Source organism: Chrysoperla carnea, chromosome 1, assembly GCF_905475395.1.
Source record: "Chrysoperla carnea chromosome 1, inChrCarn1.1, whole genome shotgun sequence".
NCBI lineage: Eukaryota > Metazoa > Arthropoda > Insecta > Neuroptera > Chrysopidae > Chrysoperla > Chrysoperla carnea.
The window spans coordinates 67,819,775-67,846,653 of NC_058337.1; the positions used below are offsets into that span (position 1 = coordinate 67,819,775).

Sequence of the window (26,879 nt, forward strand, 5' to 3'; positions counted from 1 at the left end):
ATTTCAAACCATTCATGACCAACTTTTCTGATATACGTAATGAATTATGACATTTAATAAAATTGAAAACTGTGCACATCAAAAGAGGTGGAAGCTATAATACGGTGTTTTTTACTTTTAAGTCTGTAAGAGTTTGCTCTTACGTCTGAAAATGCTGAAATATAAAATACGAAATAAAACCAAAAGAACTATGTATGAGAATTTATTCCGCAATTATCTGGAGTACAAACGACAGGCGTTGCTTAGGTAATGTTTGTCTATAAAGCAAAGTCGCATCTATCGAATGTATATATATATTCGATAGAAACGCAATTGTAATGTCTTTACAAGCCCAGTAAAACGGGCGGGTATCAGGCTAGTCATTTTTATATACATAGAAGTAGAAAACAAAATGATTTGCAACAAAAAAATTATAAACAAATGTAAATTTAAAACAAATTTTGTAATCAAAACATTTTACAATTCATTTATACAAAATAATATTATTTACAGGAGCAGTACATGCTAGAGATTTCCGGACACCAGCCTGTATGACATCAGGAAACGGAAGTCAATTTGTGCAACTTGGTATCAATTTATTAGCAAAGCATGGTTCACCCGACTACTGTGGTGTTTTAGTCAATAATGTAAGTTGATTTTTCTTTTTTTAATTTATATTTTTAATTATTATTGTTACTTAATTAGACCATCTTTTTAAGTAATTTTTATTTTTAGTTATTATTATTATTATTATATATTTTGTTTAAAGAAATACCTTGACATGTTTCAATTATTGTTACAAAATTTATAAATTAAAGATTTTTGTTTGTTTTCATTTTAGGTAAATTTAATTATTACCATTTCGTTTTGTCTTTTATGCAAGAAATAATTGCTTTTAATTGATCAAATTATAATTTATTTTATATAAGACAGGGTCAGATTGGTTTTCAAAATTAATACACAGTATATTGCAAAAAGAGATCAAACTATTCTTCTTACTAAAACCTAGCGCTCTACTAATAAAACGCATGTCTTCTCCGTCGCCACTACCACTCAAATTTTATAATCTGTAATTTGTTTTTGATAATACATTCATGTATAAAAAGTAAAAGAATCTATACTCTATACAAGTCGAAGTAATAAAAGTACGTTTAAAAAGGCAGTTAAGGTACATTCTGAAAGGAAATTCAACAAACCTTTCATGTAAATGCTGCAAACTTAGTAATTCTTCTAGCGGCTCCCTTTGACGGGCCCTTATAATAAGCAGTAATGCGAACAACAGGGTAGGTTACTAGATGAAACTTAACCATTCTCAACTCTAACTGCCTGTATACCACGGCTATTATAGAAGCTTCCACTTTAAGAAGTAAGAAACTATCTTCTTTGTCATTGATAAGTTTTAGCTATAAGAAAGTGACTCACTATATCCAAAGACTTTTGCGTTTAAATAATTCATGAAGTAATGCCTAAGGACGGGTAAACTTGGTTTTTAATGAATGAAAATGAATGTCATAGGTCATCTAAGAATACCACCATAGTATACCTAACTTACAACTAAGTTAATCTAGGCATTCATTAATGCATTTTAGGGTGTGTAAATAAATAAATACAGCCTATGCGGCCTAAAAAAATACATCAAAATTCGCTGATAAAGAAAAACTTTAAGAAAATTTTATGTAACTTTAAACCTCCTAAAATATTAAATTAAAATATATTAATTCCGGTTCTTGCAGTAAAGTAATCCACATATTTTTTTTTAATTTTATATAAGTAATGCAATATTCCGGCTGATGCAAACTCAAATTTTCTAGTAAAAATTTTTTCTATTTAGATGTCATTAATTAAAATGTACAAATTAATCACATTAATGATTTTTAATACATTGTTTAACGACATTTAAAAATTGTATTTGGTATTTTACAATAGTATTTCGACCAATACAATCGATCAATCATCAGCTGCAACCAAAATCCCTTGATGCTTTGAAGAAAATAATGGCATAAATTGATCACCATTTTGGATCTTTTTTGTTTATAATGATCAAAATTATAAGTATTTCAAACTTTAATAATGAATTAAAAAAATTATTTTAATGTTTTTAAATTTTTTTCTATAAAGTTTGGGCTCGGTCACATCCATTTTTCGCAATCGCATATACTAAATTATGATTTAAAATGAATAGAAATAGAATAATAAATTAATATAGTCTTACTGTCTTTCTATCTCTCCCATATACTAAGAACCCCAATACTAAGAACCTTAATTAGATGAACCAAAAGGTTGGTTAGGAAACCTAAAATTTGATCAAAATATGTATAATATTTTAGTAACCACTTGGTAGTATGGAACATGAAATTAAAATTCATTTCAATGATTTATATTGATGACACTTATTTTAATATACAGTTGGAATTGTTGAACAACAACCTTACATGCATAATGACATTAACACACAAAACAATTAAAAAAACATGAGCACAACAACACTTCGTATAGAACATCACGGTAGACCATCGTACCGTGGTAGACCATCGTAGCACAATCATTCCCAAACTCATATAATTTTTTGAGATTTTAAATAATAATCAGCTATCGATAAAAAATATATTTATATTTTATGAATATTTAGTCCATAATACAATATCATAATGTACCATGGATCACACCCACCAATTATTTTGGATCACCCTCATTGACTGTATCTAAAAGTGTTAAGGTTCAATCGGTACAATCTTCACAGTTCAGTTTTCTACTAAACATTCTCATCTCTGAACATTCAGTAACACCTTCAATTTCTTTAGCACAGGATAAAATAATTATCACATTAAGTATCGATGTTTGATCACTGATACAGCACGTTATTTAATCCAAGATACATGACGGTGTGGCTTATCAAACTTTATCCCCTCAGCATTCTGTATGTTATAACCTGGAAACATGTTTAATACTGAAATATAGCAAAACGGAATATCCATCAATAAACAGTGATTTGGGTAAAATTTGAATTAAAACACAAGGCACAATAATCATCTTGTAAATAAACAAATGTAAGAATAAATTTTTACTTTTGTACCAGAAATATTATGTCTATTTTACTTGAAATAAAAGGATGTGAAACCCCCTTCTCTCAGTTTCTTGCTTTCCAATAGGGTAACTTTGTTTTTGATTGAGAAAATCACTAATGATGCCAACAGCCATAAGTAAGCTTAAATCGTAAAAAAACAACAGTGCTCTATTGAATGATTAGATCATAAAAAAGTAGGCTATTTTTTATTAAATAGTTAATTTTTATCCTTTTACTACTTCTATTGATAGGTTGCTCTTAAAAAGCTACCCAATGACATCCAGTTTGAGCCAATTATCGTACCTCTATTTTGTATTTATCTAATATCTTTCAAATTACTTTAGGATGGTCTAAGGCACAACTTTTTACCCTATTATTTTAACACATTATATCTCTGAATTCTTCGTCATAATAATTCGTAATATTATTTTCTTGAAAATAATACAATTCGTAATATAAAATGTTCTAAAAATATAATCCATAATCTGTAAAAATGGTGGGGAAGTCCAGTCCATACAAATAATACATATTTAATATTTAACAGCATACCTCAGACAATTACTTTACATTATAATTAAAATAAATGTTGCTTAAGTGTTTAAAATCTATAATTATGTCATCATCAATAAATCAAACTTATGGAATGTCAAGGTTAGAAAATTGTCTTCAATTGCTTTTGTGTCATATTTCAAAATCGCGAGTGTATACTTGGTGACTAATTTTAACACTCCATCCCCTTGTTTTTCTTTGGGTGGAAAATTATGAACAAATAAAATATATGCATTAGTCATTTTTAACATAGTCTATTATTGTTTGGTCCATCATCTTAGGAGATACAGCATTCAACTTTTGATTTTCAAATAGGGGACACAGTATATATATACTTTTTACAGATATTAAGGTAGTACCTACACGAAAGTGATATTTCAAGAATTTCTCAAAACTCAGAATATAAAATATTTAATTCATAATACACATGCTGTTAAAATTAGAAGATGATTTACCATGCCATACATGAGATATTAGCAATTAAAAGTGACGCAATTTGTACGTGTACATGGGAGAAGCGTATAAAAATACACAAATTTACAAATATTATATTTATTTATCAATGAATGACGTTCACCATCTCTATGAAAAACTAATATAATGTAGAATACTATATTTAGAAAATATATAAAAATAAATAAAAATTATTTACCATATAGTTTCGATAAAAAACTTAAATAAATAACTCGTTTTAGCGATGTTTTTTGTGGAAAGGATATAGAAACTAATGGTAAACGTATATATCATAGTGTGTGTCTGTATACGTATAGGAGATAAATTAGTGTGTAACTACAGTCTTGTGAAAATAATATATGGTATATGTATAATAGTCATAGCACAGTTAATGCATTGAATGATAGTATTAGTCCAAAACTTTTTGACTGGACTGTCGCGGAGGAACTACCTTAAAAGCACTTGAACATCTGTAAATTATGTTTTGGTGCACTTTATTTCAAAAATCATAGTTTCATTGAATTAATATTATCGTGAATATTATTCTATGTAAAATATTATCAATGGTGTTTTTCAAAGTTCGTAAAATAAACGGCTCGGAAAATTAAAACCTACTAAACAAATTTGAACAACAAGAATGTGTGTTACTTACTTACATTTTGTTGCATTACCTTTATTTTGATTAAAATTTAACCAAGAATACTAACCTGCTTGGCACTTTACCAATTATTTATACACCAACAGTATACAAAATATTATAATATATTATTAACTTTACAAAGTAATAGACCTCATTAATGAAAGAAAAAAAGTTAAAAAGGGATATTAATCGAAAAAAGCAAAGTTTCCAAAATAAATAAATCACTCTAAAGTTATAAAAGAATATTACTTGAGAATATTGCTGTCCTTCAACTCACTTGCTCCCGCTTATCCCGATGCCAAAACACCAGCTTTATTTCCATCCCTTAGACAACTAGACGGCCTTCGGCTACAGAGCTCGTTGCGCTTGCAATTAATTAAAGGCCTTATTTTAGAATGTATAAGTATAAGGGCTTGATAATATCTATGTATAGTAAGAAAATGTGGTTTTATCGTGATAATTTCGGCCACCGTTAATCCAGATAAATCTTCTATAAAACGATAAAACTCTTTATCTATAATTCAGATGTATAAGAATCCGATAAATTTTCAATTACGCCACTAATAATAAGAGTATAATAGAATAACGAAGGTAAAATCTTTTAACCGACCCTCTTCAAAACGGTGACATATATCGTCTTCCGACTTCCTAAAAAATCGATATTTCAGAAAAAATAATAAATTAAAACAAAAAAAGATTTCAAATTCTTTATTCAACTCGAGTTTCTTTAGGGTTTGAAGTACCGTACACATTTTACATTGCATTTAATTTTAGAAGTTATATAGGGAACTGCTCATTTGTGCTTCTGATCAGGATGACAATATTCTCACCATCTTGAGTCTCAAGAAATTGTTACCAAAAGCCAAAACCCTTATTAAATGTGTTGGTTTCTTGATGAATTGAATCAATTAATGTAGGACGGACGCCAAGGCAAGTTTAGACTTGTGGTTGAAATTATTTGTACTTTATTTTCAACTTTGATGATAAATTTGGTTATAACTTCATGAATGTAAACGATAAATAAGAAAACAATTTTTCTATATCTGCCTTGGTTTAATTAAACAAAATTTTCAATTTTCAATATTTTGAAAATTACTTCAAATATCGAAAAATTTGATTCTTACTTTTCGTCTTATATTGTCAAGTTATAATAAAATTCATCATCAAAATTGAAAATATATATTTTTTAAATTTGTCCCTACTAACGTGCTCATACATCCTTAATTAGTCGGGCACAATGAGTTTTTTTTTATTTAAATAGTTTTTTTTTTTTAAATTTCCACCGACTTGTTTTACGACTGGGGTACGACTGGGGCACTTACATCCTTAAAAATATTACTGTATATTCAAACTTCTATTCTTATTAAAAGTTATTGATATGTCTCATAATAGCACAGAGTTTATAAGTTTCATCATAGATCTTTCAACAAAATCAATTTATAGTTCTGTCTATAATCATTTAAAATAAAAACTTTTTTATTGACTGAATCTGATAAGTACCTACAGATAGTTTATGATTATGTTGTAATGTGATGAGTAACGAATTAGCTAATTAGTAAACATAAAATATACCTAAGTAAAACTATTTATTAAAAGAATTCATTATTATTTATTATTTATTATTATTATTATTATTAATTATTTATATTTATTTCATTTCATATTGCATGATAATCATGTTGTTGTTTATTATAATGAAATCAAGTAAAATGCATTCATGGAAAATATTTCAATAAGTCACAACTCACAACACAACCAACAAACAATCAACCCAAACTATCAATTTTAAATGCAAGCAAAATCAAATACAAAATATTGTAAAATTATATTAATTTTTAAGAAATGGTAGAACTGTTACCAATTATATCCCATGGCGCAACAGCTCTCGGAAAGCCATGACCTCGAACGACATTCGTCTACTCTAGGAGATACTTTCCTCTTCCAGCCCCTGGTCCCTTTTCTTCTTAGGCTTTCTTCCACGTCATCAAGTTATTTTTATATGGATTCTCCTATCCTTTGTACGACCATTGACCGTATTCTGTTAACCGTCCTTTATTCACTATCTTTTAATTTCAATTAACAATATATTATTCTCAAGTCTATAGCACTCTGATAAAATCCATATTAAGAACCCAGAATAAGCTGCCTACGCCTGAGCAGTAACTTTATCAGAGCATTAGTAAAGCTTCAACAGCTACTCTTAATTTAATTTCAAAGCTGGCATAATTTTTTTCCATTATAGTTGAAGCCTAGTATTTAAAATCCTCTATATGATCGAAAACTTCAATCTTTAGGTCGTCAAATTTATCTGTATTCTATGTTAATTCCTCTTAAATAATTCGCAATTTATAACATAAATTATAAAAAAGGTTATATCACTCGATTAACTATATCTTGAGATAAAGCGTTCTGTTATAACTGGGCAAATTAATCATATTTAGGTTAAAAGACATTACATATATGTAAGCTATTGCCATACCAATCACAATTCTCTTAATCGATATTAAAATATTAACATTGTAAACATTTTATAATTGCGAGGCGAGATGCACAAGTATACAGAATTGATATACCTACGATTTTTTTTACAAAATACGGATGAATTACGGTTCATTTGTAATAGAATCCAATAACATCTACATATATAAAATATTATCTCACAAACAAAAAATTCCGAGCTTCTAATCAATTTTCCGACAATATATTTGAAGACAAAATATTTTCGGAATAACATAACTAAACTTTTCTTCATATTTCTTCAATATTTAAAATTCTATTACTAGCAACACTGTAAAACGCACAATTTTGTAACAGTGTGTAAATTATTTAAAAAAATAAGTAATGGGTTTGCATTGTGACGCATCGTTGCAGTCTCCATATAATATATACGTGTATGTGTCTAAAATATATATTCTATATTGTTCGTTTAAAATTGACATAATGTCATTAATAATTTTTAACTTTTCAAGTAGTGGTAGAAATAAGGAAGTGTTTTTAATCATACGGAAATTAGATATGGAAGTTTAGTTCGTGAAATCGGTACCATAATATATTAATCAATATTTTCCGCATATATTTTTGCTGACTGAATCATAGTAAATATTTTTGCACATTTCAAGTAATAGTAAATAAGTATTAAGGTTGTTGTCTCGTATTGGGCATTTTGTCGGAAAATTCTAATTTTTTTTTTACTTATTAAGGATATTGTAAAACAATTACCCTAAAAATTTGAAGTTGATTGATCTTCTTTAATTTTTTGAAACTTTAAAGTTACAGAAGAAATTAACAGTAGGTGTACTTAGCAGTGGCTTTGAATATGCTTTATGTAAGTATTGAAACAAAATCTGGTGAAGCTTTGTGTAATTTTAAAAAAGAAACCAACACATGTTTGCCTCCTAGGAGAATGTTCTGACCGATGCTCATTTTTTCAAATGGTTTTGTCCGACATTGAAGGATCTTCTGATATCCCCCTTTTTATTATTATAAATATTTTCGTTGAGAGTCATTTTCTCCTATTCTGATGAATTGGAAAAATAATCTGGAAAAACCTGGAGTTTATTCCAGTAAACATAGGTTTATTTTTGATATTGCCTTCTCACTAAGATAAGAAATCTAAGATAGGAAACTACTACCGGTTCATTAGATTATATATCGAATATTTTTCCAAATAACCCTGTAAACTGAAAGTTAATTTTAATTTCAATAATTGTAAATTCCTTTACATGCCATCATATTATATCCCGTAATGAATATTATAATTCTTATATCATTATCATAACTATCCAGGCCACCGGTCAGTATTTTATTAATAAAAAAAAATTCAAACACTTCAATTCTTAGTCATACAACAAATATTTTATTACCATTGAAATGACTTGATCAATGGATTTTTTTTATATTGATGATTGAATTTTAATTATGTTTGAAGCCAAATAATTTATACGGTTGTTATTCATATTATTCGAGTAAGTTTACCAAAAATTTTTCCCCTGTTGATTTTTAGATGAAATTCTATGATTTTGTTTTTAGACCGGTATCTAGCCTGAAAAATGGATCATAGCTCCAACTTAGACATCATAGAAATATCGATACAGTTTCTACTCAAAGAACGATATGCTTTTTTATATGATATTTTTACATCGATGAAAAAATATCAATCAATTTTTACATTTTAACTAATTCAACAAAATTTATATGTAGACTAGATTCCGAACGCTTTTTCAAATTCGTAATTAGTTCAACGCAAAGAAACTACTATGGTCGTGAAATATTTAAATTTTAGAATTAGGGCTGTTGTTTATTTAGTTTGCACCTCCTATTTCGTTATTCCTACGAAAAATTATCGCAAATTTTGGGAATACTATTTTATTAGTGTACAAGAAAGACATCTGGTATCCACATCATATTTTTATAAAAGCCAAAGGCTAAGAAAAGTTATTTTTCACTTTTTAGTATAATTTTAAGTACAAGACAATAGCCTTAAGGAGTATTTTTTATTTAAATTTTTAATTTAAAACTAAAAACGTATATATATCAAATATGGTGGAAGTGGTGAGAAAATCAGGTTATGCTTGCCATAAATATGCATTGTCATCCGATTTACATATGCATGCAAAATTAATCAATTTTTATTGCAAAATTCTAGGACATAAGTGACGTAAAATAAAAGATTTTAAAAGGGATGAAAATTGTAAATTAATAATAATTTTCTACATTCTAAAATCTTATTAGCCCTATTAGCTCAGTTGGTTAAGGCGTAACCAGTTCCGCCCGCGGTATGCTTAGGGTAGCGGGTTCGATTCCAACAAAATTAATTTAATTGATAGTTGTGATGGGCTGGTGTAGTGCATGGTATATGCACGCAGGAGGTGCACTCAGCTTCTGAATTTGAGGATCTGATAAATGAAATTATCAGCGGAAGGGTGGTAAAACACATATATGGTATCACAATGGGCTCTATAGACTGTGTCCTTCGTATACAGCCAATATAACCTAAATTAAAATCATACATTTTAGGGTATAATTTGTTTATATACACTTTCAATTCATCGAAAGTTAGTTTTCATCTGTACCTACGGTCTAATGGAAAAATTGTAAAAATTGACATTTTTAAGAGTGAATCAACTCGGGTATTAAAAATTGTAGAAATATAAGTGTCCTTTTAGTGATATTAGTAAGCATTGTTAGTTGATGGCTATAAACTTCAATAATATTTTTATTCGTGACTTGAATATATAATAATTTTTGTATATTTAATATATTCAAATGACATTGAATATAAACAAATTAATATTATGTTAATTCATAACAAAAAACCAAACTAAAGTTTTAGAATAATAACCAACCTATTTAACATAAAAAATTTTGAAAATTACTATATTTTATCTTCCTTGTCGATTGGAGATTTAAACACATTCGCTCTAAATGAAAGCTGTAATCTTCATAAATCCTGCGACTTACAACGCTTAGTTTGATGCACGTTTCGACAAAGTAACAAATAAAAAAAAGAGAGGTCTCGTGAGACACCTGGTAGAAACTATGTTCCTATCGTATCTTCTTACATTATAAATGTAGCACTTACTTTTTTATTTACAAGATATTTTTCTGAAAATTTAAGTTATTAATGTTAGAAGTCAATAGTAGAACAAATTGTCAAATAGAGAACTTGCATAAATTTTTTTTGACTACAAATTCATATATCAATTAAAGAATAATTCATCTAAAGTATATTTAAGTAATTTTTTTTTAAATTAATACATTTTTTTTTATTAATTATTAATTAAAAAATGTTAAATAAAAAAAACGGCAGTATTTACACTCGTTGAGGTTGTGAGCCAATCGGAATCACGCTAAATTTACATTTTTTAGTTTGTTTCTATGGAAACAAATTGTATCATTTATCATTCTGCATGTTATTTTATCACTTCTCCATGCGGTGGCGTTACTAAAACGATGGGCTGACGCCACTGCCGTTTGAATTTATAGTTTAGAAAAACCATTTTCAATTGTAAAATTACATGAAAAATCAATTTAAAAAAAATGTTTTTTTAATTTTTCTTAGTAATTTTTAGTAAACTTTCGAAAAAATATAGAATTTAAAAACATGCAACTTCTCTATTATAAAAATATTTTTGCATATTCTCAAAATTCATACCGAGCTAAATAGCTTAAAAAAGTTTTAGTTTCCTAGGTGACCTAGGTGAAAATGGTCGGATTTTGATGTCGTGTTTTTGTTGCACTTCTTTTGATTTTACCTTTCAACCAGCAAACAAATCAGAACGGTAACGTGCAATAAGGGACATGGTTTCGAAATCCAAAAAGTCCAACGTAGAAAACAAACCTTTTTTGTGAAATGTGGAAAAAATTATAGAAGTGCAGAGAAGAAAACATTAAAATAACAAAATACCGTGATCGTGGAGTTAAAAAAAATAAATATTAAAACAGATTTTTTCACATTGACACATAAATTTATTGTAAAAAACATTTCAAACTTTGTTTAAAATAAGTGAAGAGAAAACAAATTTTTAAGATGTCAACGTTTGGCGGTAACATTAATTTCACACTTTCAAATCTAATACTGACACGTAAATATCATTTTTTTGCTGGCAGAACCGTTTTACTAGATAAACAATTTTCCAAACTTCATTGTACGTTAAAATACAAAGTTTTCTGACATATATTTATATTCAAATACTACTCGCGAATCCTAAACATATATTTTCTAACTTTTGAGATTTTACTGATGAATAAAAATCATAGCCAATACTCCGCAATATACTACTCCCATTAGAATTAACCGTTAGCCATCCTCCTTATAAATAAGTTATGAATTCAAATTTTGCATTATAAAATATTAAATCATTTTAACACCTTCCACCAGTTTTAGCTACCGAAAACACTTTTAAATATATTCGTCTATGTGTCTAACAGACTGTCTGTTATCATTTTCAAGCAAATCGAACGAGTTGCTAGTTTAAGCATAAAAGTGTACTCCTACAATTTGTTTAATAAAAAATCTTCACACTTGATTTTATCAAAATTATTTTTAAATATTACTTTTGTAGCAAATTAATAAAAAATTATCATCACACTATTCTGATTTTATCTTAAAAATTGTTTTGAATTCACTAAAAATAACTAAAATTTTATAAATAAATAAATAAATGTTTTTTTTTTCATTAAAAATTCTAAAATTAAACTGTGGCATATTTTGACCTGATTTTTATAATTAAATCACAAATTTCACACTTTAATGATAAAAATTGTCAAGGCAGCTATCAACAATATCAACAATAAAAAAATTGAAGGAAATATTTAGATCATTTAATTTGATATTCTTTTCACAATATGTACTTCTTTTAAAGTAGGTATATTAAAAAAACAGTTTTCTGGTATTTAGGTTTTTAAAATATTGTTTACTTATTTTTATTTATTTCTATAATCTATAGTATTAGACAGATGCGTTTTCATTATAAGTTCTTACATAATGAAACATAAATAAAGATACATTTTATAAGAAAACCATGTAGCACATTACTTAAGAGATATGAATATATCATAATAATCTATTTTATACTTATTTGTAATTGTCTTTGAAATACACTTAAAAAACAAAGTAGCAGTTCTTTAAATTGAGTACAATTATATTATAACTAGCTCGATCCGTGCGGAATTTCGCAGTTTGATACCCGTGACTAATAATAGACTAGAGAAATAATATATAAGAAAAGTTGAAATTGTCTAGCAAAGTGGATGAGAAACTGTTAGTACTATATAATCCTTTACAGAACAATATTTTTTTCACCGCGCTTCCACCAATTATTATAAAACACGAATAAAAAGTGAAATACTTTCAGTAAAAGCCACAAATTAAAAAAATATTTTTTCAATTTAGATGGTGATTTATGTTTTATCTTGAAGATATACGACGAAAAGTAATAATAAAATTTTTCGATATCTGGCGTAATTTTTGAAATATGGAAAATTTTATTTAAATATTAAGCTTTCGATATTTCGAAAACTAAGGCAGGTATCCAAAAATTGTATTCTTATTTTTCGTGTAGATTCATGAAGTTAAAACAAAATTCATCATCAAAGATAAGATAAACATAATTTCATGATTCAATGTTTACTTTCTATTAAAAAATTTTTTTTTTTATTAAAAGTGAAAATTATAAAAACTTTCAACTTTAACCTTGAATAATGAATTAAAAGCCACACCCCCCCCCCCCTGAAACCTTAATAATTGATTTATATGTATTTCAACTGCATATAACAAAAATCAAGTCATAATTTTTAAGTTGCTACTCTGCTCCTAGATTCTTAAAAGAAATGAAATCCATTTTCAACAAACTATTACTTTTAATTTAAAGTTTCAAAAATTACACTAAGCATACAATTTTATGAATTCATTCATCCTAGTTACATTATTTTCATTGACATACGAAGGGGTGAGAGTGAATTATGCCAAGAAATTAGCAAGGCATTGAAATTGAAAAAGCTTCACTCAACAAAATTTCTAGGTATAAAAATCGCAGCAGATGGCAGTCAAATCACTTAAATCGATCCATATTTGTCAATATTACCTATATCACACCGAATCTTCCAGTTTTAGAACCTCTAAAAAAATGTTATCTTATAAATCACGAATGATTACGGGACTTATTTGTATAATTTATTAATTATTGTTTTAAAAACACAAAGCAAGCAAGCATATTGTTAGTTACCTTGAGATCAAATTGTTGACATATTAATAAATAAATATTATGTAAATTTCAACAACATATGAGCTAAAAGATATATGAAAACCAACGCAATTTCTCGTTTTAATCGACATCACATAACTAGTTTTTTTTTTATATTTAAATATAATTTTTCATTTAAAAACAAAATAAATTCATTCAGATATAAAATAGATATTTTTACCTCCATGTTTATACATATAAATAGAAGTAATTCCTTACCCTAGACTTTCTTCAGACCTAGAATTTCTATCGATGATGTATAGCAAAAACAATATAACTGAACTGACCTGAACTCACAAACTTCGACAAAGAACATTATAGCTTTTTTTCTTCAAATGCACAGCTTAATTGATTAAAGAGTTTTCAAAATGATATCAAATGAAAATAGTTAAACATCAAGGGCAATAGCAATGTTAGTAAAAGTAAAACTGGTACAATTTAAGAGTATGTGTACTAAAAAGGTTAATTAACCTAAGAAATTTTAAAAGTATCTCTAAGATACTGTTATAGAAAATTTGTTTAGAAGATCATAAACTTTTTTCTCTTTTGTATAGAAATCTTAATTTGTCATTTGTGGCAGAACACCATATGATTGTCTTCTATTAAGTGAATTTATAATCCGTCGCTTATCTCATTCGGAATTGTCAGATAAGCAATACCTTACTAGTACTACAGGTTAAATAGAAGCTAGTTACTTTTGTCCATATTGCACTAAATTACAGGAGTTATTTTTTTATTTAAATAGGTTCAGTATCACGTTCTGAATGTAAATGCACAAAATAGGTGGGGGAAGTGCCTCTATTTTAATGAAAACCGTCTTAAGTTATATTTCCATAACCGTGCACTTTAGACCAAAAATGATAATAACGTTTATTGCAGATAATTGAAAAACCTACCTTTTTTGCAAACCATTTTTTTTTTTGTATCACTAACAGTTTATAACTTATACAACTATGACGATTTATTTATTGACTATTTGACCTATGTATCTATCTTCTAATATTTGTTTAAACAAGAAAATGATAATAACTTAACTTTTAAATCTACAAATATCCTAAAACATTTACTCTAAACATTTTTTTTTTTAAATTAATATTTATGAAGTTATAACGCGTTTAATTTTGAAAATTCAATAAATATATGAAAAATTTTAACGTTAGTGACATAATTAGCAATAAATAGTTTGTCTTCTTACCTGCAAAAGCAGCGACCACCCGTTGAAGTTTTTTTAACATTAAAAGAGATAGGAAATTTAATTATCTACAAAAAAAAAGTTATTACCATTTTTGGTCTAAAGTGCACGGTTATGAAGATATAGTCTAAAACGGTTTTCTTAAAATGGAGGCACTTTCCCGCCTATTTTTGTAAGGATTTTGTGCATTTACATTCATTACGTGATACTGAACCTTTTTAAATAAAAAAAAATAACTCCTGTAATTTAATGCAGGAAAAAATTCTCTGTAGTCTGAAGTATAGATATTTTTATGCCATTATGCATCCTGCTTCAACAAAACCACAAATCAATTCGTGAATATCAAAATGTGTGGCTTTAAACAGCAAACAAATATTTTGATAATGTAAAAATCTTTCGATTAGAATTTATAGATTTTTCACACAATATATTTAAAAATTTAAATAGAAAAGAATTTTGATTATAGTCATTCCAGGGTTTTGTTTATGCCTGTATACAGAGGTCACCTGAATATTAAACAGCAAATAATTTTTTGTTAGTTTGAATTGTTACGTAAATTTTAATAATAAATCACCTACGCATTTGACAAATAATTAAATGATAAAATAAATAATGTATTTATTTATTGTTTAATAATTGAAATTAATGTATTTTTACGGTTATTGAAATTATTAAATGTGTGGAGGCTACAAATGTATTGTGGAGGTTTGGAAAATCATTTACTGTACAGTGAATTTAAGTTATCCCCTTTTAATTTTATGTCCTTGAAATTTTAACATATGTGGTTCAATCACTGATATATATATATACTAAAGTTAAATTTCTAACAATGATTAAAAAGTTTAAAGCACAGGATTTCCTGTTTCATCATATTTCCATTTCATTTCTCTCATTGTACAGTGAACAGGCAATTTGAATTATGTCTTCCTATTTTTTTGTGTAAGTATATTTAAAGCTGAATACTATAAAAAAGTAAGGAAAATAACCGATTCCGATGATTCCGATATTTACCTTCGATTCAATAGCGGCTTAATTACGTTAGCTCTAAAACATAAATGAAAATATTTTTTGATTTAAAATAAGTAAAATTAATATTGACTTGTATAGGGAAACATATAAAATATATAGGGATAGGAATTAGTTACGATTGGCTAGAATGTTTTAAACAACCCGCTAAATTATGTACCTATATAAAGGCAAGCATGGCGAGTATAAAATCGGGATTTTTAGAAAAATTTTCAGAATTTATAGGAAAAAATATCCCAATTATTGTATAACTATGGGCACCAAGGGGCGAAATCACAACCCCCTTTTAAACATACTATTCGTAATCTGCTAGTTTCAAAATTATTCAACAAGCATTGATATTGATAGGATAGATCTATTTAATTCTATTATTTAAATAAAAACTGTATAGTGATGAGCAAAATCGGTTTCAGTTTTGCAGTCTTGGTCTTATTCTTGCAAATTTTTCAAGATTTAGACCAAGACCAATATAGTACCATTTTGACAAGACCAATACCAAGACCCTATCTGTCTATCTAAGATCAAGACCCAACTCTGCGAAACCTAGACCTAACTCTGCAAGATCAAGGCTCATAACAAGGCTTTTATCAAACTTATTGTTGAAAATAATTAATGAAACCTCCAGAGAATTTTTCGGCGCCCTTTTTTTATTACACCTGAGTATATTTTTGTTTAGCATTTGAAGTAAAACATTCGTAAACATTCGTAAATGTTCGTAAACGACTACTGAGATGTCGAATCGTATGCAACAATGCCCAATAAGCCCTGTCAATCACGGGTTTGTATATGCATGGCTCGCACTCGCACGGTCCTGTTTTTTGCTCTGGCAGACTGTTGGTGATGGAATTTCGTTCTGGCATTAAATATTATGAATTATGAATTTATTTTATTTATTCTGTTAAAATTTCAAGACTGACAATAAAATGACAAAATTGGGTTTTTTTTTTAATAATTATTTATAGCGTTCTGGCAACAATTAGGAGGGATGTAAATGTTCTGGCAAAAATTGTATTATATAAAAATATTGTCAAAAGTAATTTCCTAAAATTTTATGACTTATACTTTAACAAAAATAAGCCTTATTTCTTACCCTCTTTAAAAATTTAGGGTAGTCCACCCCGGCCACACATGGCTGCTAGAAGTGGCTTTTCAGTATCTGTAGGTATTGAGGTTTTACAATGAAAAGTTTCGTGACTTTTGAAATGCCCACCTAAAATTGGTCACTGGCTCTTGGCCTATAGTAAACTTGACATAGTTAATTACAGTCTCATTTAATCTAACACTTACATGTGTTACCGTTTGCATATATTAGTTTGTTCCACTCAGTTACTTTTGTTCCTTTTAAGTTTTCCTAAAAAGAATATATTTAAACTCAAAGTATAATCTGAACATTTCTATCTGCATAAAAGAATCTCTTAATAAAATTGTTTTCCTCTTCTTTTCCAGAAAACCGAAGAACGATCAGTACCCGTTGCTGTTCGAATACACAAAACTTTAGAATTAGCTGACGATAAATTCTATGTCATAACATGTGGTAAAGCTGGATTTAAAAATGCAAGGTATGTTGTTAAATTTTAAGACAGAAAAGTTAAAATTTCTTAATCTTATACCACCATCTTATTTTGCATTTGTAGAAATGAAACAAGTTTGGTATCACTTCGACTAATTGACAAAGAAAAGGACAGAAAAGTGCAAGAAGCCATTTACAGTCATCCATATATTTTACGAGCAGAAATATCTCGACCAGATGGTAAGAAATATGCTGATTTCCTCCTTTTTCTAGTATATACAATTTATACAACTGAACCAAATGCAGCTTTTTTTTTCATTTTATTTTATAGTTTTTTAAAGAGACACACAGTATTATACCTTAGCAGGTTTAGCAGACAAAGATCTAAAAATTTATGATAATAATAGGAGCCATTCATCTCATTGGTTGGGCAAGAATACACCACTCGTTCCTATCTAGAGCCCTTCTTGACCAGCGGCCTTTCCTTTGGGTACAGTTATACGGTATCCACACGGTAGAACTTAATGTCCATATACAGTCTCTTAATTTTAGAAGTCAAATGTTCAACTTGTTTGACTCTTTAAAAAATTTAATTTTATAGCTACTTTTAGTTTTTACTGTATGAAAAAATTGTAGTATTAGTTTAAAAAAGACATACTTCTGATTTAGTAGTCAAACCAATATATGTGAGTACATTATTACGTTTGGTTTTTCTAAGATATTTATTATGACATAACATAAAAATTGCATTGTACTTACTTTAAATTATCTGTTTTCTTTAACTTCTGATAAATTTCAAAACTCAATTTTTTTTCAATGATATAACATAAAATTTTGACAAATTGACAGTTATTGACAAATATTTTTGTATTTTCTCAAAATTCTTGGCTGTTGTAGTTTTTTTGGTTTTAACTTCCAACCAGCAAACAAGTATCGTGCGATAAGGAACATAGTTCCAAAAACGCAACACTTTTTCGTTCGTTAAAAATACACTGTTTTTGTAGGCATTCTAATCGGAATTATCAGAATCCAAGAAGCTGCTTCTTTACTATCAAATTTTTCAACCAGTATGAAACCACGATACTCGGTAGCCAGTTGTAGGGATCGATGTACTAAACAAAAGAATATACTAAAAAGATCATTGAAATTACTACAAAAGCGGCATATTAAACTTATTATATTCTCTATGATACACATTTTATGCAAATCATGCAAAGTGCACATCGTTAGCGCATCAGAAATAACAACAACAAACAATATATTTAAATTATGATTGGTCGGACGGTCGGTCGGTCGGTCAATCAGATATTATAGACAAGTATATTATTTATAATTTCCAGTTCGCGGCACATTTGAATATTTAATTTTTTTTTATGATGTTTTGTTTTATTACACAATACAAATTTATATATTGTATAAATATTATATGTATACTGGACTGCCGCATTAGGTCTATTATTAGTTTGGTATTAAAAATAATACCGTTGTGCAAAATTTATAATTAAGTTAACAAATGTATGATAGTATCATAGATGTTTTCACTAAACATAAGTCTCTATCAACAACCATACAGCGCGTGCTTATTTTATTTCAATTTTTATTGAGTTAGCTGATCAACTTCCTATTCCCGTTTTTGTAGAAAACGATAAATAAAAATTATTATAGTCGAATCAGGAAAAAAAATTGCAGCCCCCTTCAAATTTTTGGGTTTTATGTTTCAGAGTACGTAGATTTTAGATCTAGAGAAAATTCTATATTAAAATATCCTAATAAGTTCTTAGATGGTAAATTGTCTATTCAATTTATGCTATCTTAATTATTTTGCAGGAAACTATGTTTTTACAAAATGGTGTAAGAAGTGGGAAATTTTTTTACGATGACCCACAAAATTTACCAGAATATTTAAAAAAATATTCCTTGTTAAGTTCATAAGTACTTACGTTTATGGTATTTCTTTTTTTCATGTCCTTGAGATCTTGTGTTTAGTCTAAATCATAGCGAATTAATTTCTATATTTCACTTCTATCGTAATATTTCACTTCTCTAGAAGTGTCACCATTTTTTTGTAAATTAAACGCAGCATTTTTATCCAAAAGTATAATGTCTGCTTGTACCTTTGGGCAAGCATCAATGTACCTTTGGTCACACGGTATAAAAGCTTTTTTAGGAATAAAAATATAAGCATTTTATATTTCCGAATTTTAAATCCTTTTAACCATAAACCCAGGATTATTCTTAATAATTAACTACTTGTAGAGATCATTCTATTTTGTAGTAATAAATTAATGCTACGAACAGATTTAGCTGGAAAAAACTTTGAAATTAATGGAAATCACATTATCGATTACCCAGATTTCGATTTCGAAACAAAAATAATAAATATTTAACCTTTTGCATAGCTACAGCTATATATATATACATGTACATTGTTGCCCACAATGTATTCGTAATTCTCAAATTTAACGAAAATGACGAAAACGAATTTTAGATAGACTGTATTCAAAAAGTTATGTATATTCATTAGTTAAATTACAAATTGTGCTGCCCCAAAATGTATTTGGTAGTAGCAGTTACGAAACACAGAAGTTAACATTATCTATATAGGTACAGTACAATCTCCCTAATCCGGCACTTCAATAGACCGATATGTCCAATAATCCGGCGCCCTCCGGTTTTATTTATTTTTATAAATAATTAATATTTATAATTTATTTTTTACAAATAATTTTTATAAATTATACTAATTATAAAAATAATTACCATTAAAGATGACTTTCGTGCCAGTGATGATTTTTATAATGCATTTTTCTACACAATCCAGTAATCCGAACAATCCAATAATCCAACACCCTCTGGTTTTTAATATTGCCCGATTATTGAGGTGGCACTGTATTTAAAAAATTTACTTTTGATGTCAATTTTTTAAATCGTGTTTATTTACATAATGTTGATAGAACTTTTTATTTAAATAATATTTAAAAAATACAGATTAAAATTTTAAAAATAGGCAAGAAATACTCGCACAAGTGTAGTACAAATTTAAAAACATTTTCAATAGAATTGATAAAAATAAATAATATAAAACAAATAAGTAAGTAGGACTCCACATTTAAAACGAACAGTATACTAATCAACGGGTGAAATATTTAAAAAAAAAATAAATAAATAAACACCACAATTAAGGCCTTCCACATATGAGAGAAAATAATCGATTTAAAGTTATGGATACTTTACGAAGAAAGGTGACATAAGTAAACTTTTAAAAAGTATCTGATACTATCGTGATTTAGCAATCTAAGATTATAATAGTCATTTATGGATGGTTAAATATATTTTGAACTGCATTATTTATTATTTATTTTATTTGAAACAATGAATTAAAAATAATAATAGGTACACTTATCATCTTATATGATTTGATTATTATTCAATACAGATTTATTATGTTCTACTAATATAAATATTTTTTTATAACGGTTTTTGTTATTTCGATTAATAAGTACTTTTGGCTTAGATTTTTTGATTTCACATTTAATTTATTAACTGTTTTTAATTTTTCAATCACGTTAAAGTAATTTATCAGATAGATAACACAATTGGGGAGGACTCCTAGTTAATTAAATTTGATTTTTGCGGACTTTTCAATCAATTAACTTCCTAATTTATCCATTTTATTTCTTGCTCAAAATACTTACTGTAATTAAGGCCAAAACGTACGCAACGATATTTTGTCGAGCCGACTTTTTATCACTGTCGTTAGTGTCGTTCATAAAATATTAATATTATTGCCATATTTACACAAACAACGATAAAACTAAACTATCGTTAACGTGCTAAGAATAAAAGACAACTTTTATATAGCCCGATTCCTATTTACTTTGTTCAACCTGAGTTTTAATAAAATTTATTTCATATTTGCTTGGAAAAGTATAATTTCAAATTAACAAACAGCTAATTATGGCTTTGTTGCTATTCAATCGAATGAAAAGGAAACGAGGCTATGAATGGGAGTCCATCCAATTCATTCCACTTATTTTCTTCTACGTGATCACTGCGAATTGCCACGCAAATTTTAAGCTAAGCATTGAGGCATCTCTCTCTTCACCCAACTTCTTCACATATTTTCAAAAATATAACTGAGTATTGATGTGTTTGTTCTGAGTTTAAAAAAAAATTAAATTAATGACCGTTTCATTATTGAGATATAATAACGAAAAGTTAATCAATTTTATTGTTGAACAGAAACGATTAGTTAGAGTATTGGTGGTTGAAGACGGATATCTATATTAACACAGCACTTCATAGTTCATACACAATATTTATTGTAAGAAAAAATCACGTTGTACACTAGAGATTCGTTCGTTTGAAAAACCTTACTCAAACTAAGAAAAATTGCTAATTTTTGAGCGGCTTACAAATTTTCATAAAGAATAGCTTTATTATTCCTATCGATTAAATCTGCCTTTAAATAAATACCTACCACGCGCTGACAGACAGTAGTCTTTCCATTCCTAAGAACCCTCTTTTTGCACAGGAGAATGACTATATTTCATAATTCTTTATAAAAATTCAATTTTCTATTAAATGAACGGCTATTGTTTTTTTTACAGGTACATATGGAATTCGAGTAAAATCTTGCTTCGCCTTTAATAAACGTAACCTAAGTGTACCTTTAATAGACGAAAGAGGGTAAGTTATTCTATAAACAAAAAAAAAGTAAAACTTAATCAGACTAATAATTAAAAATTTTTCCTAACAAATAGATGTCCAGCAAATCCTGTTATCACACATTTCAAGTATGACGAGAAAAAAGGATTTGCCGATGCAACACTCCATTCCATGTTCAAGTTTCCAGAAAGTACAGAAGTACATTTTCAATGTGATATTGGTATTTGTCGTGGTACATGTATTGATATATCATGTGACTCAGATCTTGAACCTTTACCAAGTGCACAAAGTGCTTCACGTTCATTAGCAAATAATGTATATACTTCAAATGATGAGGGTGCTTTAATGGCTTCCACAACAGTATTTGTTTTAGATCCTGGCCAGGCTCCATGTAAGTAACAACCACATATATCTATATATAACAAGTGAAAACAAACAATTGACTAAGCTAATCGTTGAAATACCATGTATAGATAGTGTTGATTACGCATTCGTTTGTTTTTTTACGTCATGTAAGTAAAGAAAGGTAAACAAACAAACATATACATAATATATGTAACGTACACATTTAAAGTATAAACAATAGGTACCTGTTAATACATAGGGGTGCAGAATTGATCACATTGTCGTCGCTTGGATAAGAACGAAGTAACCGAATCCACTCACATCAAAATGTAATTGTAGATATGTTTGTAGTTAAATAAATAAAGATTAACGAATAATGATGTGGGTGCCCTCTGTTATAAGGCGTATATGTCAAAGAAACGGAGGTTAAACTCCATTATTTATTTAAATATTATATACATACTATTCAATGTTTCTAAGTTAACTTGCGCTCTCACGAGTAAATAGCGATGTTTACGAAAAAATGTTTCAAACAAAAGTTGTTTATTTTTTAATAAGGAACATTTATTATATTTAAACTTTTGTTTAAATAAAATAAAGTAAATCTCTAACAGTCATTTTTAATTTATAATTTTGAGGTGTTAGATGGGTGTCTTTTTCTGTTATGGGCTCTTATACCATAAAGAATATATAATAAGTAGCAGTAAAATAATTATTTAAGATTTTAAAACAAAAAGTAGGTACTCATTGCCAAAAAAATTGTTTATTCGGATTAAGAAACTTAGCCTATGTTTATTAAAATAGGATTAAATATGGCCAGTGAACGTCATATTATACGCCTTGAGTGAAAGTTGATTTACGAAGATACAACAAACAAATTTTTATGAGAAGGGTCGCACACAAGGGGGAGTTAAGTTGATTTACGAAGACTAAAAAAAGAAAAAGGAGGAAAAGACAAATTTTTATGAGAAGAATCGCACACAAGAGGACGCCAAGATGATTTACGAAGATTAAAAAAAGCTACGGCGACTTTTAATTTTCACATCAGCCAGGGGCTTCCGGAGAATTATATTGCCTGGAGGCTCTAACATGGATTATGAATTTGCTACTGTAAAATCAATTTTTGGATTCATGACGCCATACAATACTAATTTATTCACCATTTTATTCTACGGGTTGTTTTTTTCGCCTTATCTTATTTATAAGAAAAAATGCAAGGGCTCGTATTCAACACTGTCTATATAGGGCATTCCAACAATTAACTACTGATCGTAGTCAATTGTTGATTTCCGCTTGTTTAATTTTATTTTTAAGAGAATATGGTACCAAAATTTATTTATTAAATTCTAAATTTTGTATTTTAGTGGTATCAGAATTATGTGATGAAGGAACAATCCGTCCATCATGGTTATTATGGCTTTGTATTGCTTTAGGGATCATGTTCCTAATTATGCTTATTATAAATATATTCTTATGTTCAGCAATGACATGCGCATGTGCAAGAACTGAGGTAAATCAAATTTTTAAAACTTAAATTATAAAAAACCTAAATTTATTTGTGTTTTTTTTTCAGATAATTGAAAAAGAGCCCTCAATAATTGAAGACTACGATCCATACAGAAGTTGGCATGGTAGTCAATATGGATCTCGATACTCATTAAATGGAGCACCAAATCCAAAACAAGGATACACATCAGGTGGCTCTACTATGAATTCCACACGATCAATATCATCTCATAGTGATCATTATGCAATTGTACATTCACGGCCAGGTAGTCGATACAGTGGTCCACATCATAAACAACACAGAGGGCCTTCTAGTAATATTGGTTCACACTATAGTGCGAAATAAAAATGATTTGCAAAGGGAGAAAACAAAATTATATTTTAATTAAAAATTATTGCCATATTTGATTAAAAAAATTGTTGTTAATTAAAAAAAAATTCTAAATTACCAATATTATTCGAGAATCTTTTATAAATCATTTACAGAAATCATTCAATGATGAAGAGAGACTGAAACTTTTATAGTTGTTAAATTTATCGAAAAATATTTTTTGTATTGTTTTTATGAAACGTTTTAGATGCATAATCGTATACACAGGTCTGGAAATAACGTTAATTCCATTTAACATCGGGGAATGGTAACCCATATCACTTTATCAATGAGTCGTGACTAGTGTTCTAATCGATTGCAATTATTCATTACCCAATTTTTTGAAAGAAATGAAAAGTTTGTTAGCAAGTTAAACGCGTTGTAAAAAAACTTAAATTCGAGGAAGAGGAAAACAAAGATTTAAATTTCTCTAAAATAAAAATTTATATCCTACGAAAAGTTGTAAAGTTGTAGACAATAAATTTTGGGGAAAATTACTTATAATGTTGTTGACTTCAAATTGAGACACTCAAATTACAAATAAATTTACAAAATTATTTCGAGTATTGTGATAATTATTTGTTGCCAGATGATCATTTTTCTGTATGTTGATAGAATTAAATATTTACAAAGACATTTGCGATTTTAATCGTAATTATTTAACAATCGTAATATATTGATCCCTCGAATTACCAATATGACGAATTTCACTGTTTGAAAGCGTCTAATCCAAATGGAATATAAAATCTTACTAAATTATTGTCCAGACCTATATGTACAGATCGTAATTAGAATGATAGTAAGCTCAATTAGTGGCATGATTCTACTTAATGTCTTCCAATGTCGCAATAGTAGATTATACGAGAATTAGAAATGCACACAATTATTAAAATAAACGATAAATCAAATTCGAGATAATTCGATATTTTCAAATTAACTTAATTAACTTCTACTTACTGAACACACAATTCAAATCACATTTAAAGATTTCTCTTAAATAATTTGGAATAACCCGCCAATTTAAATTCGATGGTACATCACGATTTTGAAAATTAAATTTTATTAATTCAATCATTAAAAAAGTCATTAAATGCTAAGTATTCAATTGATCAGGATGAATTTTGTAACAATAATTAATGTTTTTTGCAGCTATGTTTGTTACAAAATACATCCTCTTTACTTAACATAGGCGACTTCTTACACAGTTAATTCATTCAACATAATTAATAGGGAACTTGCACTTAACTTTAACACATTGTTGAAACAGATATAAATAGCATATTTAAATTTTATTTTTTTATCGATTAAGTGTAATAATATCTTTAATATCGTGTTGCCACATCCATTGTGTGACTTGTATCTATATTAATTAACACTGATTGGTGTTTCAAATTATATTACACTTGACTTAGTTATTGGAATGTTATGTGAGTTCCTTGTTATTCAAGCTATTTTATTTATCCCTATTATTCTGATAAAAGTTTTTACATCTCCAATTTTAATGAAATACCATATTATAAAATCTTTAAAATTATTATATTTCTTTAATTATTTTTGTGAAACAAATAAAATACCAAATAATATATTGTAAGAAGTAACCTTTGTAAAGTATGTCCTGAATGGGGATTGTAAAGAAAATGAATTCAATTTTTCTGTGTATATATATATAATATTTTTTATAGAATTTTACACGCATATATTTTTAACTAAGAATTAGGTAATAATAACATGTATAAATATACTAAAAAAAATTCACATTTTCCAAATGACCAGAAGAATCTTAAACAAAAGATTCAACAGAAAAATATTATTTTATTATTTGTCAAAAAAAATAATTTGTACCAAAACTGTTAAACTAAACAAAACAAAACAAAAAAATGTAAATATATATTAAAATAAAACAAATTAAAACATTTGTAACATATTATTTTGACGAGATCCCTTTTTATATGGATCTAAAAGATCCAAATTGCAAAAGTATATAACCAACATAAATATGCTGGAAATATATTTGTTTATTTAATGAATATATAAGCAATTTAATCTTTTAAATCCATGTCCTTTTTTAATGTCATAACTTTTTTTTTTGACTAGTCATCATCAACAAACTTAAGCAACCCTCTTAATATTCTCAACAGTATTTTCGCCAATAAGAATTAATATCCATAATTTTCTTTAATAAGTTATTTAAATATCACAAAATTATCAATCTTAGGTCATATATATATATATATTTTTTCTATAATTAGTAAAATCAACCTAATAATTTTTCACTACCTAATTTGTTTATCTAAATATTTTAAGCACAGTACTAAGTCTTCTTTTTTTAAATAAATTACTAAGTTTGCAAAACAGGGAATATAGTACCAAGTGTGTTTATTTTTCGAGTTTCTAAAACAGTCCACTAAAGTCCGGTATTGCTAGTAGGATATTTATGTAGCAAGCCTTAAATTTTTACATAATATTATTCAATTTATATTCATAAATTTTAAAATGCATTGGTATTTTACAGCTATGCGAACATATCTTTTGAAAATCATAGCATTAATGATTTTTTAGTTTGTCATTTTTCTAACTTATGGTAACTTATATAGTAACTGTCATGTTTTTAATACTGATATTATAAAACGAAAGAAAAATGTCATTATCTGTATCGATTCAAGTAAAGTAATACATAAAGACATTGTATATTATCCTAGATTCAAGTATTAACTCATTTTTCAGTTCCTGTTCGATGATTAATGGGATATTTTTGGCTCGGTTACACTAGACCCGATCATTTTATGAAAAATTTAATCGTACAAATTAATGCCAACTGAACCTTTTTAAACAA

At 27.6% G+C, this 26,879-nt stretch overlaps 1 protein-coding gene across 1 annotated transcript in view; it reads left to right on the plus strand.

Annotated features, from left to right (window-relative positions):
* The window catches only part of LOC123305295, a 79,349-nt gene extending 53,786 nt beyond the window's left edge, over window positions 1-25,563 (plus strand). Inside the window, exons 3-9 of the mRNA XM_044886978.1 lie at window positions 493-626; window positions 17,094-17,206; window positions 17,282-17,397; window positions 21,768-21,846; window positions 21,921-22,216; window positions 23,535-23,680; window positions 23,744-25,563. Of these exons, the coding sequence (XP_044742913.1) occupies window positions 493-626; window positions 17,094-17,206; window positions 17,282-17,397; window positions 21,768-21,846; window positions 21,921-22,216; window positions 23,535-23,680; window positions 23,744-24,022 (1,163 nt within the window). The 3' untranslated portion in view covers window positions 24,023-25,563. The remainder of the gene's footprint in view (window positions 1-492; window positions 627-17,093; window positions 17,207-17,281; window positions 17,398-21,767; window positions 21,847-21,920; window positions 22,217-23,534; window positions 23,681-23,743) is intronic.
* The last annotated feature ends 1,316 nt before the right edge of the window (window positions 25,564-26,879 follow it).